The 11,846-nt window shown below is 59.8% G+C and overlaps 4 protein-coding genes across 4 annotated transcripts; 2 read left to right on the top strand and 2 right to left on the bottom strand.

Annotated features, from left to right (window-relative positions):
- Positions 1-285: 285 nt before the first annotated feature.
- On the top strand, positions 286-3,113 carry COLE_01366 (uncharacterized protein; the record flags this gene model as incomplete). Its single annotated transcript, XM_018425912.2, has 5 exons — positions 286-349; positions 487-1,200; positions 1,328-1,423; positions 1,465-2,637; positions 2,695-3,113. 5 exons carry the CDS (start codon positions 286-288, stop codon positions 3,111-3,113), a joined length of 2,466 nt encoding a protein of 821 aa, XP_018282950.1.
- Positions 3,114-3,561: 448 nt separating this feature from the next.
- COLE_01365 (uncharacterized protein) lies at positions 3,562-4,914 on the bottom strand (the record flags this gene model as incomplete). The annotated part of the gene is made up of 3 exons (XM_018421657.2): positions 3,562-4,470; positions 4,542-4,822; positions 4,857-4,914. The coding sequence occupies 3 exons, from the start codon at positions 4,912-4,914 to the stop codon at positions 3,562-3,564; spliced, it is 1,248 nt and encodes a 415-aa protein (XP_018282951.1).
- Positions 4,915-5,320: 406 nt separating this feature from the next.
- On the top strand, positions 5,321-7,347 carry COLE_01364 (uncharacterized protein; the record flags this gene model as incomplete). The annotated part of the gene is made up of 4 exons (XM_018424723.1): positions 5,321-5,426; positions 5,464-5,900; positions 5,935-6,287; positions 6,321-7,347. The coding sequence occupies 4 exons, from the start codon at positions 5,321-5,323 to the stop codon at positions 7,345-7,347; spliced, it is 1,923 nt and encodes a 640-aa protein (XP_018282952.1).
- Positions 7,348-10,872: 3,525 nt separating this feature from the next.
- COLE_01363 (uncharacterized protein) lies at positions 10,873-11,688 on the bottom strand (the record flags this gene model as incomplete). The annotated part of the gene is made up of 1 exon (XM_018425054.2): positions 10,873-11,688. The coding sequence occupies one exon, from the start codon at positions 11,686-11,688 to the stop codon at positions 10,873-10,875; it is 816 nt and encodes a 271-aa protein (XP_018282953.2).
- Positions 11,689-11,846: the final 158 nt, after the last annotated feature.

The following is an 11,846-nucleotide window of genomic DNA, read 5'->3' as shown; positions in this document are numbered from 1 at the left end:
ATTCCTTCTGGCAATCCAATCTCTTGCGCGCACAGCGCGTCATCATCCATCCACCCCCGTCTCTCTCTCTCTCTCGAGCTCTTTCCAACGCTCGCACCCACTCCCTTCCTTTTCCCTCCGCCCGCCTTGATCTACCCCGCCACGACACGCGTGATCACTTGCGCGTTCGCTTCCTCAACAAATCTCTCTTTCATCTCGCTCTCTCTCTCTCGCTCTCGCTCTCGCTCTCGATCTCGCCACCACTCGCCCTTGCTTTAGCCTCAGCAAGCCCTCAATCCAGTCGCAATGTCTGGAAACCCAGCCACGAGCCCGAAGCGCATAGGCGCCATCCGCCATCCTCAGTCCGAGTGTACGTGTGTGTGACTCAGGCCCTACATCTCCCCACCTTCCTTCCCCCCCCCCCCCCGCCCGACACACCCACCCCAAATTCCAACCATCACCTCCTCGCATCGTTCCGAAAGGACTCTCGCACTGACACTTGTCCAGACACTGGTGCCACTCCCATGACCTCGTCCGAGCTGCCCATTAGCCAGGCCTACTCCCGCAACTCGGGAGGCTATGGCCCTGCGCCTACCGCTGCCCTGGCTGGCCCGCCGTCTGCATACCGGCAGGACATGATGAACCCCCACTATGGCGCGCCCCCCTCCCACGCGATGGCTTCCTCCTCTTCGAGAGGCGACTCGAGCAGCAACGGTCTCATGTCTCCTTCCCTGGCGGCTGGGCCCCCCACCTCGTCTCGAGCTCCGACAGCCCACGGGTACTCGTCCACTAGCTCACCCAACATGAACAGGCATTCTTACGGCCAGGGGTCTGCATACACGGCCTCCAACTCGCAGCCACAGAGGCCGGTGCGCTCTGGCACGCTTCCTACAAGCGAGCACCCTAGTCTGATGAATGGCAACCACTATCGCGATGCTCGTGGTTCATCTAACGGTTCCTCCACTCCATACAGCAACGGCCTCGGCGGCAGTCACGCACCCACCATTGGCGGACTTGGTCTCACTCCGCAGCACCAGCAGCCCGACCACTTCCAAAGCAACTCGGCCGCGTTCGAGGCCAACTTTGACCAGAAGATCAACATCGGGCCCGTCATCCCTGTCCAGCCCGAGAAGGACACCGCCCCTCCCCCGACCATGCGTGCCCGTAGTGGGACAGGCAAGAGTACCAAGGATAAGAAGAGTGTCCTTGGCTTGCTCAACGGTGAGTGGCGCGCGCATGTGTACATGTGTATACACACACACACACACACACATACACCCACACACCCACACATACACTCCTTGCACCTTTGCAGATTCGTAAAGACGTCTTGCTAATTCCACCCCAGACTTCCTCAACACTAATCAAAAGAATCTGGTCATTTCAACTCCGTACGACCCCATTCACCTCACCCATGTCGGCTATGACTACAACACTGGGCAATGTACGTTTGGTTAGTGTATGACATGGGGACTGACAACATAGACACTGGCATGCCCTCGGAGTGGCAGAAGATTTTGGACGAGAACGGTATCACCCGTGCCGAGCAGGAAGAGAATCCCGACAAGGTTCTCGCCGTCGTTCAATTCTTCCAAGACCGTGATATCCCCGAGACGACAGACGATGACGTGTGGAACAAGATGCGCAACGTTGCGCCGAGCCACCAGCTGTCTCCCGCTGAGTCGCCCCAGCCTCCATCTGCGGCCATGTCACGCGAGAACAGCAATGATGGAAGTAACAACAATAATTATCAGTTCAATGCTCCTCGCGCAGCTCCTCCACCGCCGGCAACCGCGGCCAAGATTCATCCTGGGATGCAGGCTGAACGTACCGCGCCTGTTGCCCCTCCCAAACAGCTTCAGCGCATGCCTTCTTCCCAGTCATCTTCACCTGCAATCCCCCCGTCGTCTCAGCTTGACCGTTCGCATTCACAGCGGCTGCCATCATCAACCTCGAGCCAGACGCCCAAGAGGACACTTGACCGTTCTGTCTCTTCTCGCACTCCCACCAGCAGCAACAAGGCATCTCCGCCATTGCACAAGTCCCACTCGCAGTCGGGAAGGTCGAGGCGCCCGGAGCAGCCTCACAATGCTCCCCCTGTGCCCCAGGCTCCGTCCCAGGGTGTTGCGCGCACGACCACGAAGGGCCGCGACCAGGCTGGCGCGCCGCGTCGCAGGGATAAGGCAAAGGAGAATGAGGAGGTTATCCGTCAGTTGCAGCAGATCTGCTCGCCAGGCGACCCCAACTCCATATACCGCCAGCTCAACAAGATCGGTCAGGGTGCGTCAGGTGGCGTTTACACTGCCTACGATCGCTCTGGGACACCCGTGGCCATCAAGCAGATGAACCTCGAGAAGCAGCCCAAGCAGGACCTCATCATCAACGAGATTCTCGTCATGCGCGAGTCATCACACCCCAACATTGTCAATTTCAAGGACTCTTACCTTTGGAAGGGTGACCTCTGGGTTGTGATGGAGTACATGGAGGGTGGCAGTTTGACCGACGTCGTTACCGCCCACTGCATGAGCGAGGCGCAGATTGCCGCGGTCAGCCGCGAGACATGCGAAGGGCTTCGCCATCTGCACTCGAAGGGTGTCATTCATCGCGACATTAAGAGTGACAACATTCTCCTCTCGCTCAACGGAGATGTCAAGCTCAGTGAGTCATTTCTAGCGGTCATTATATGACCACCACAAGCAGTTAGCTAACGCCCAGCCGACTTTGGGTTCTGCGCTCGTATCGCCGATCCTCTCCACACGAAGCGCACAACAATGGTCGGAACCCCGTACTGGATGGCCCCGGAGGTGGTCATGCGTAAGGAGTACGGTCCCAAGGTCGACATCTGGTCGCTTGGTATCATGGCCATCGAGATGCTCGAGGGTGAGCCGCCCTACCTGAACGAGAACCCTCTGCGCGCTCTGTACCTTATTGCCACGAATGGCACTCCCAAGATCAAGGACTGGGACAAGCTATCGAGCGTATTCCGCGACTACCTCAAGGCGTGTCTTACCGTCGACTCGGACCAGCGCCCGAATGCTGAGCAGCTTTTGCAGAACGAGTTTTTCAAGTATTCTGCCAAGCTCATCAGTCTGGCGCCTATGATCAAGAGCGCGCGCAAGGGCAATCAATCGTGAGGTTGAGTGAGCGTACCGTGCCGCTGGTTGGTCTATTATCCGCCAGAATACCAAAACGTTATCACCAACCCTTCCGTGTCTGCCTGCACTGCATCCGTGGTACATTCTCAGTATCTCCTGGGCATGGCGCGCAGCGAGGCTTGCCCGCTGCCGTCCGCCGTGTTAATTGCATCCTGTTATTCCATCCGGTCCCCCTCGCTTGTATACAGTCCCATTTGGTGGCATGTGCCAAAACCAACGTCGTAGGTCCACTGTCTCGTATGCCCCAATGCATGAACTAGACCACGCCAAATGAATCCCGCGAATGTGGCGGCCGGTTAGGAGAGACTTGGATTCCAGAGTTAAGGTGTTCTTGTGCCATGTTGCTCTTTTGGTTTCTTCACAATCCAAGCTACGCTCACTCATCTTATATTCATGGGATCTATGTGCCACAGCTTTGGCTTCTTGCCTATCCCCAAACCCAGAATCCCTCGCCCGCATGGCTCTCCATGACCTTGGCGCGCGCCATGCCCCCAGGCGGAACCGTGTACAGGCTGCCGTCCGCGCAAACAATATGGCTCTTCGCGTGCCCCTCTTCGGTGGGAGTCCACTCGAAACCCGCACACCGGAACACCTCGACGACTGGCTCGCCCCCTGGATCTTTCTGCGGCTGTCGCGCGCTGATGTCCACCGTTCCCTCTGCGCCATACAAGAGCGCGATGTGCCGCCCGTCGTCATACGCGGCACCCAAGACCTCTTTCGCGCGGGGCGCCCACGCGACTCCCTGATCTCCGGCGGCTGCGACATGTGGATCGCGCATGGGACGCAGCACTACGATATCCATAGTCCCCTCGTGCGGGGCAGGCGGGAGGCGGGCAAGCGTGGGCGCGACAACGAACGTGGGCTCGAGGCGCGGCGTCGTCGTCACAGAAAGGAAGTAGGCGAAGGGGCCCTCGAGCTCCTCCGGCCCCTCTTTCCAGTCTCTTGTTCGCGGGTCGTACACGCGCACACCCGCCGCGGAGGGGAGCAGGCGGGCCTTGGCGGGGAAGAAGACGGTGATGTTGTCCGCGGCCGCGCGCTTGAAACGCTCGATGCCCGGCATCTCGGCGCGGAACGCCTCCGAGTCTGCAAGGATGTTGGCGTGCAGCGCCGTGCTCAGCACGATGTGGCTGGGGATGGGGTCGGAAGAAGGTGTGCCAGATGAGGTGAAGAGCGTGGTTTGGGTGACGGGGAGGGAACGCGGCGCGCCGCCCTCGAGCGCGCGGATAAGGGACGCGAGCGCGTGCATGTTCCCCGGAGCGATGAGGGGCTCGAGGCGTTCTGTGAGCGGGACGGGGACAGAGTCAGGCGGAAAGAGTGTCGAGTGGAGGGCGTTGGCCTGGGGTCAGCTCGCCCTTGCTTCGTCGCTTCTGCAGCTGACAATGGCGAAAGAAAACAGGAGCCACTTACCGTACCCAGCGGCAGGGTGACGAGCTCCCAGCGCCCCAGCGGCGCTCCGCCACGCACACCCTCCAGCACGCCTTCCATGAACTCGTGCGCCGTTCCGTCGCCGCCGCCGACCACGACCGTCGTCACCTCGTCTCTAGCCACCTTGCCTTCCTTGACGCGCTGCTCGCGCTCAAAGAGTAGCTCGCGGCCAATACGGCCGGCGTCGTTCATGCATTTTGTGACATGTACATCGTAGTCGATGCGGAGGGAGTTAAGGAGAGGAAGCACACGGTGTTCCACGACTGCTGTCAGCATCATCGGGGATGAGATGCTCACAGTCGGGCGCTTCTCCTGCGCCAGAGACGGGGTTCACGAGGACGTGGTAGCGCGGCATCCTCGTTGCGTGTCGCTTGTAAGTGAGTGGGAAGAGAAGAGATTGCGGAGATGAGTGCATCGGTTGACGGAATGACGAGCGAACGTGGGGCGCCGCGTGCATCACCGCACATGAGTGTGCATGGACTGTTCGCCATTCTAACGCACGTCTGATTACCAGCAATGACTATACTGTATTCTCGGTTGCGTGCTTGTCGCCCACTACTCTCAGCTCCAACATGAGAAAGTGATGGGCGACGGAGGCGGCTATCATGTCGTTGAGAACTACGGATGCGGATTAGGATCATCACGTGACGTGCCTAACTCCCTAACCACCACGCGCCTGATGTTGGTGACAAGCAAGATGGGAACTGTGCGTCTCACCATCCTTCTCCGTTCCGTCGCGAGTTCGCGACATCCACCTTGCCATGCCTCTCAAACTAGAAGATGCGCATTGCGCAGTGTGCATGGACAACCTCTTCGACCTGCGCGACGACCTCGACGAAGTACTGCCCATCGCGACGCCTGACTGCGGTATGCCCTCCCATCCCCAATTGTCAACTGACACCAGGCCACGTCTTCCACGAGAAATGCCTGCTGCAGTGGTTCAAGTTCCAAGCCGACGCGTATGTTACGCAACTGGGAGACCAGGGCGTCACCCTGACGCAGGCCGACGCGCCCGCCGAGTGCCCCGAGTGCCGCTCAGAATGTTACGCCGACCCCGATACGGGCGACCCAGCAATCCACCGCCTGTTCATTAACTTCAACTCGGAGGGCAAGACCTTAAATCAGGCGCCGTCGTCCCAGCATGTTCCGTCCAGTCCAAGCGCACGGTGGAAAAGTGCGGACAAGGACATTATGGGCATGGCCCGGCGTGCGCGCGGCCTCACGGCTGAAGTGGATGCGGCAGGCGCAGAGAGCCATGAAGATGACTTGCGGGGGACGCTGAAGCGAGCTGAGGCTCTTCGAGCGGACGCCGTGTCCTCAAAGGCTGCTGAGGGTTTCAAGGTAAGCATGCGCCTTGGCCCACATCTGACGCCAGACATACGTTGGTAGACTCAATGTCGCGCTCCACAGACTTCAGACTCGCCTTGAAGAACACCCCCTCATTGGCACGCTGGAGGGGCGTGTTGCCCTCCTGGAAACCCAGCTGGCCGAGGCGCAGCGCAACCACAAGCGCGCGACCGCCGACCTGGAGCGCCGGATGCAAATGGAGCTGGACCGCATGATGGTGCAGGAGCGGACGAGGGCAGAGAAGGAGATCTCCCGCGCGGCTAATGAGCGGGACGCGATGCAGCGCGAGGTCGAAAAGACGCGAACTGCGCTCGCACGCGCCCGATCGACTGCGAGCGAGCGCGAAGACGACCTTCAAGCTAAACTTGTCGAAGCGCAGAGGTGAATGTGCAATTCGTAGACTGCTGACAGCAGAATCGCCGCGCGAGAGACAGAGGAGCGACAGATCCTGCAGAAGGATCTTGTGGATCGCACAAAGACGCTGAAATTTTGGCAAGCCAAGGCGGAGAAGCGGGGACAACTGAAGAGCAAGTACGAGGCACTGCGCGTGCAAAACGAGGCACTGCGGGCTGCCGCGCGTTCCAGTCCACAGAAAACGATGCGCACGAGCGATGACAATCTCCGAGTCGACTGTTACGAGGCTGGAGAGCCTGAAGAGACTCTCGAGCTCGAAGTCGAGGAGCCGACGATCGAGAGTTTCCTCGAAGGCATGGGCCACGATGGGAGGAAGCGCTCAGCCACCGAGCGCGTCATGGTCTTCGACAGCCCATCGCCACCAAAGAATCGCTCCACGACTCTACGCACATTCAATCTGGACTCCTTGTCACCGCCGCGCTCAGCGCTTTCCCGCACCCGTACGTCGACTTCCGACACAAGGACAGCCAAGCCCCGATTTGGAGGCGCTGAGCGCGGCCTCTCTGGTAGCAAAGCTCGCTCGGGCGCGTCTTCCAATATCAATCGCAGCAAATACTTTGAGCGCTACCCCGAACCCGTGGCGAGTGGCAGCGCGCGTGACAAGGTGGAGACAGTAGCCAGCTCCCGGGAGCGGCTGGCTGGATCGAGGGATGGCCCGCCGAGGGCGGAGCGCCCACGTCATCCACCAGCGGATGCCAGGAGCGGCCGAGGCGACATGGCCCACCAAGAGCAGATGGCGGCGCTTAGAGAACCGCTCCCACTCAGCCACAAATCCAGTTCCAGTTCGCGGGTGCTCGTTGACAGTTCCAGCCCGGTCCGCGCGCCCAAGCGCTCACTGGAGGCGATTGAGGTCATTTCCCTTATCGATTCCCCGCCCAAGCGCGGGCCACTCGAGACCAGGCGCTCGGAATTGAGGACGGTGAACAGCATGAACAGAGAGCCGGACATTCTGAACTACCTGGGGGTCAACAGCCATGGAGAGCAGCGTGGTGTCGCAACGGGGACGAAAGTTCGGCGTCGGGCATAGATGGAGGGGAGGATCATCAAGTCCGCTGCCGAGTAAGCCGTGCTATCTAACTCGTGCCGAACTACAGTCTCGGGAGATGTACAGCCCCGCTGTCATGCGGCTCCATGATGCAAATACATGCCAACAAGCTGCGAGAGCAGTTTATAAGATTGCTCGACCACTCGACCCGCTCGGTAAGCTTCGATGTTCGCTCACTGGCAATGTGATGCTGCCCTCGCGGAACTGACGTGCAATTTCAACGCCCACCTCAAGATCAAGGCCCCACTCGTGACTGTTGTCCTCGAGCAAGCTTGCCTCGCGCTCGGCGCGCAGCTCCATACGCGTCTTCTTGCGCGGTGTAGACGAGGACACGATCCAAGGTGAGGGGGCGCGCTCACGTGGCGCCGTGGCTAATACTTCGGGCTCTGAGTCCGAGTCCGGATCGCGAATACGCTTGTGCGGCGTGGTTTGCGCGCGGCTGATGATGGAAACAGATTTTGAGGACCGTGGCGTCGTTTGCGGAGCCTTCAACGCTGATGTTTGCGTGGTTGCGGCAACTGCTTCCCGGGGAGGGGGAACAGGCGGAGGGGCCATCAAGCCTACAGATGAGCGACTCCCCTCGGGGACCTGCAACATATAGTTCGCACGCGAGACCGACCAAGCGAGGGTCGGTACCGTTGCACTGCTGTCCCGGTGTACCTTGCGAGGGCTTAACAGCCCCTTTGGAGGGGGGCCATAATCTACGCCAGCGCCGCGCAGAGTGTGGTTGAGACTCTGCTGCGATTTTCGCGCAGACAACGAAGCTCCACTGGTGGGTGCCGCGCGTCGTTTGTCAGTCGTGCACGTGGATGAAGACTTTGGCGAGCCGGACAAAGACGATGACGGCGGGGTGGGAAAGCGTCCATCTGAGGGTGCTGAGGAATCGCTCCGGGTAAGTGGTCCTCCAGACTGCTGTAGGGTGACGTCGACATGATTGTCATTCTTCTTGTTGTGCTCATTGACAGGGTCTGGGGGCTCTTGCATACCTGGGTCCAGCACTCGCTCGACGCTAAGAGGTGGGGTGAACAACGTGTTCAGCGCTCGCGAACTTGGGCCTGATATGGGACTCATGTGAGGTGCCACTTCTGCGGCCAACACGCACGTCCCAGCCGTTTCCCGACCCGGGCACCACAGTGCGCGATGCCCCTGCTCCTCTCCGGCGCTAAGGCAGCGGCTACACCTGGCGAGGTCGTAAACGCCGTCTGTATCCACATAGAGGAGTTGGTAAGCGTACCGTTCATCAGCTGGCGGAAGAGAGTAGTTTGCAGCGGCTCCGCGAGAGATGTCAACGAATATCTGGGTGTCGGCAAACCCCGTTGATAGCACGGAGGTGCCCGAATCGCTTTCGGAATGCGCAACTGATGCTTCCTCGTCGCTGGGATTACCGTCCAGACTTTCGTTGTCGTACATGTCCTCGTCTGTGTCGTCAGGTGTAGCACTTGACGCGTACGTGCTGAACCGGCCGTCATTATAGACATCACTGGCCGAGCTGCCGTCGTCGGAGGCGGAGGAGTCGGAGGTGAGCTCATGATTCATTGGCGTGGTAGCCGGCAAGATCGCGGGGCCGCGCTCGTCGCCCTTGACAGTCAAATTTTGAGAGCCAGGATCATCCTCCATGCCTGGCCCCTCCACCTTCCGTAGGCTGATCGCGTGTGAAAGATGTGCCGCAGGTAGGGTGGATGCTGTCTCGAGGCCGTAATGTGCACACATCGCCGGGCGTATGCGGCCTCGGCAATGGGCCGCGAGGGAAGCTCGAGCTCCGCCAGCGCCTCTACACGCGCGGCATGTGCGGGGGGTTTTGCCCTTGATCGAGACGACGCCGGGTTGATTACTGGGGTGGCTGCTAAGTGGCCATAACATGTTGGCGTCTGTCGCAACTTCGCCTATGGATGCAGTGGAGTAAGGGTGAGCGTCGGCGCCCAGGTCGGCTTCTGGATCGGCGTCCGTTGAGACGCAAGCCTCAGAGGCTGTGTCAACATTCGCGACGGACCCGTAATACGCGCACAGCCACGGCCGTGTGCGTCCCCGACAGTAGCCCGCGAGGGCACCTCGTTCACCGCCCGCCTGTTTGCAAGCGCGACAGCATCGCACGACGCCCCTGATCTCCGTCAAGTTCTGCATGTAGCCAGAGGTTCTGGGTGGCAGGGGGTGGGAGGATAATGTCGACTCGAGTCCAGTTCCGGTCTTTGCAGCCTGGACGGGTGTCTCGGACGTGCTGACCTCTCGTGGAGACTGTGAGGCACCGTCGGCGGCGTGGTAGGCGCATAAACTTCGCCGGCCCCGCCCTAAACAATAAGCTGCCAGAGCGGCGCGCTCACCACCGGCGTCTTTGCATGGCCGGCAGCAGCGGACAGCGTTTTTCTCTACGCGAAGGGTGCGTGTATAGCCGGGCCAGCCCTCTGGTGGAACGGGAGCGGCAATTATGGGGGCAGGAGATGCCTCGGCGGCCACCGCAATCAATTCTGCAGACAAGTCGAACTCTTCCTCGTAGTAAGCGCACAAGTGCGGCCGTCCTCGACCTCGACAGTACACGGCCAGGCGAGCTCGATCCCCGGACGCGCTCTTGCAAGCCTTGCAAGCCCTGGGCTTTTCGTGGAATAAGCTCAAGCTTGAGAAATAGCCTGGTGTGCCTTCTGGGGGAGCAACTGGTAGTTGAAGAGCTGCCAGGAGCGCTGCCTGGTCCCGAGAGCGTTCTGTTAAGGACTGGCGAGGCCGCCGTGGGGAAGGGGTCTTTGCAAGTGTGTTGACAAAGGGGAGGTCGCCTGTTTCTTCATCGACTGCGATGAATCGGGAGACGGAGACCGCTTCAGGGTGAGGATTCTGTGAGCGTTGGGAATGTGGACGATGTGACTCTCGAGAATGGATGCGCTTGCGAAAGAGGGGTGATGATGGTGGTGCTGAGGAAGAGGAAGAGGACGGGTGGTTGGGGAAGGGCGATGGCCAAAGTGATGGCGGTCGTGATTGTCGCTGTGATGGCCCTTTGTCTGAGGCCTTTCGGCCAGATGAAGGAGGGCTCACCCAGGTCTGCCTGCGTCGAACAGTGGTGACCTCCTGAATGCTTCGCGCCGAGGGCAGCCTCCCGCTGCCATTATATGAAGACCGCGAGGGAGTTCGCTGTGAGAGCTCAGCTAATGGCCGGTCCCGCTCCTTTGAAGGCAAGGGGGGTAATGTGCGATCCTTGCCTTTCCTGGAGCGCGGAACCTGCGCCTGGTCGTGGACGGTGACGACGCGGGTAGTCACTTCCTCGTAATGAACAAGGTGCCCGGACGCGCTGCGCGACAAATCGTTGACTGACCGCGATACCTCCTTTGGAAGGCGATGGGCTGGAGCCGCGTATGCGCCGCGAAGGTTGGGCACGGAGCGCGAGAGCTCAAGAGTACGGCACTCGGGGCGATGTGGATGAGATCGACCTCGCGGAGATGATACCGACTCGCGAGGGTGTGTAGTGTGCGGTGGAGTCGATGAACGTCGATGAGAGAACTTATGGTTCAGCGTGCTGTCCAAGAATCAACTCACCGTCACTCGCCGTTGCGAGTGGACGCGACTGTTTTCATACAGTTCTGGCTCGTCCATCACCTCCACCTCCTCCACCTCCGGTGATGTCTCGAGCACGAGCTGGCTGAGATTTCGCAGCGGTGAGCTACTGGCACCTTGGAAGCGTTCGTATTCCAGCTCTTCCTCGCCACACCGCGCACGTCTCAATGCCTCAGCCCGCATGAACTCTTCGAGGTCAACGAGGTCTTCAGCAGTCCACTCCTGCTCAATCTCAGTAGCTGGGAATTGCGCATCTAGACCAGACTTGTCACCCCAGTCGCCGAGCTCATCCTCATCTTCAGGGAATTCAATCTGATCGGGGCCTCTGACTGGCTCAGAGTGCAGGCGAAGCTGGTCCAGACGGATGCCGTCCTGGTCGTCCTCCACGGCCTCGTCCTGATAGTCACTACCTTCGGCGAAGAGTCGTGGCTCGAGTTCCAGAAGGTGACCACGGTTCTTGGTAACGTTGCCCGTGAACAAATCGATTTCGTCGTCTTCCTCAGGCGGCACCGAGCCATACTTTTCGGCGATAGCGTCAAATGACGTCTGGAGGCGGGCTCGCGACTGCAGTAGCTTTTGGCGCAGCTCTCGTTCGTCGTATTGCTCGGGGTGAATGACGGTCTTGAAACGGGGGCCGCTCTGTGGGGAGGAGTAGGCAACGGAAGAAGAGCGAGAGGGGCCTTCCACCGGGTAGGAGAAGGGAGCGGGGGAAGAAGCGATGGGGGTTGGAGTAGGCTGGCGGCGATCGAAGACGGACCATGACTGAGCGCGCCCGCTTGGCCCATGCATGGTGCGCACGACAAAATGAAGGTAATGGACGCTAGAATGAAGTCTGGGGTATTAACATGACGAGGGCGAGGACGATATGTAGAGTGAAAAGGATGATGAGGGATGAGCAGTCGAGAAGGAGGACGATAAACAAGTGGATCCGAGTTCATTCCGCAAGT

This window comes from Cutaneotrichosporon oleaginosum (genome assembly GCF_008065305.1).
Source record: "Cutaneotrichosporon oleaginosum strain ATCC 20508 chromosome Unknown ATCC20508_contig01, whole genome shotgun sequence".
Lineage (NCBI taxonomy): Eukaryota > Fungi > Basidiomycota > Tremellomycetes > Trichosporonales > Trichosporonaceae > Cutaneotrichosporon > Cutaneotrichosporon oleaginosum.
This window is presented reverse-complemented; position numbering and strand designations above follow the sequence as displayed.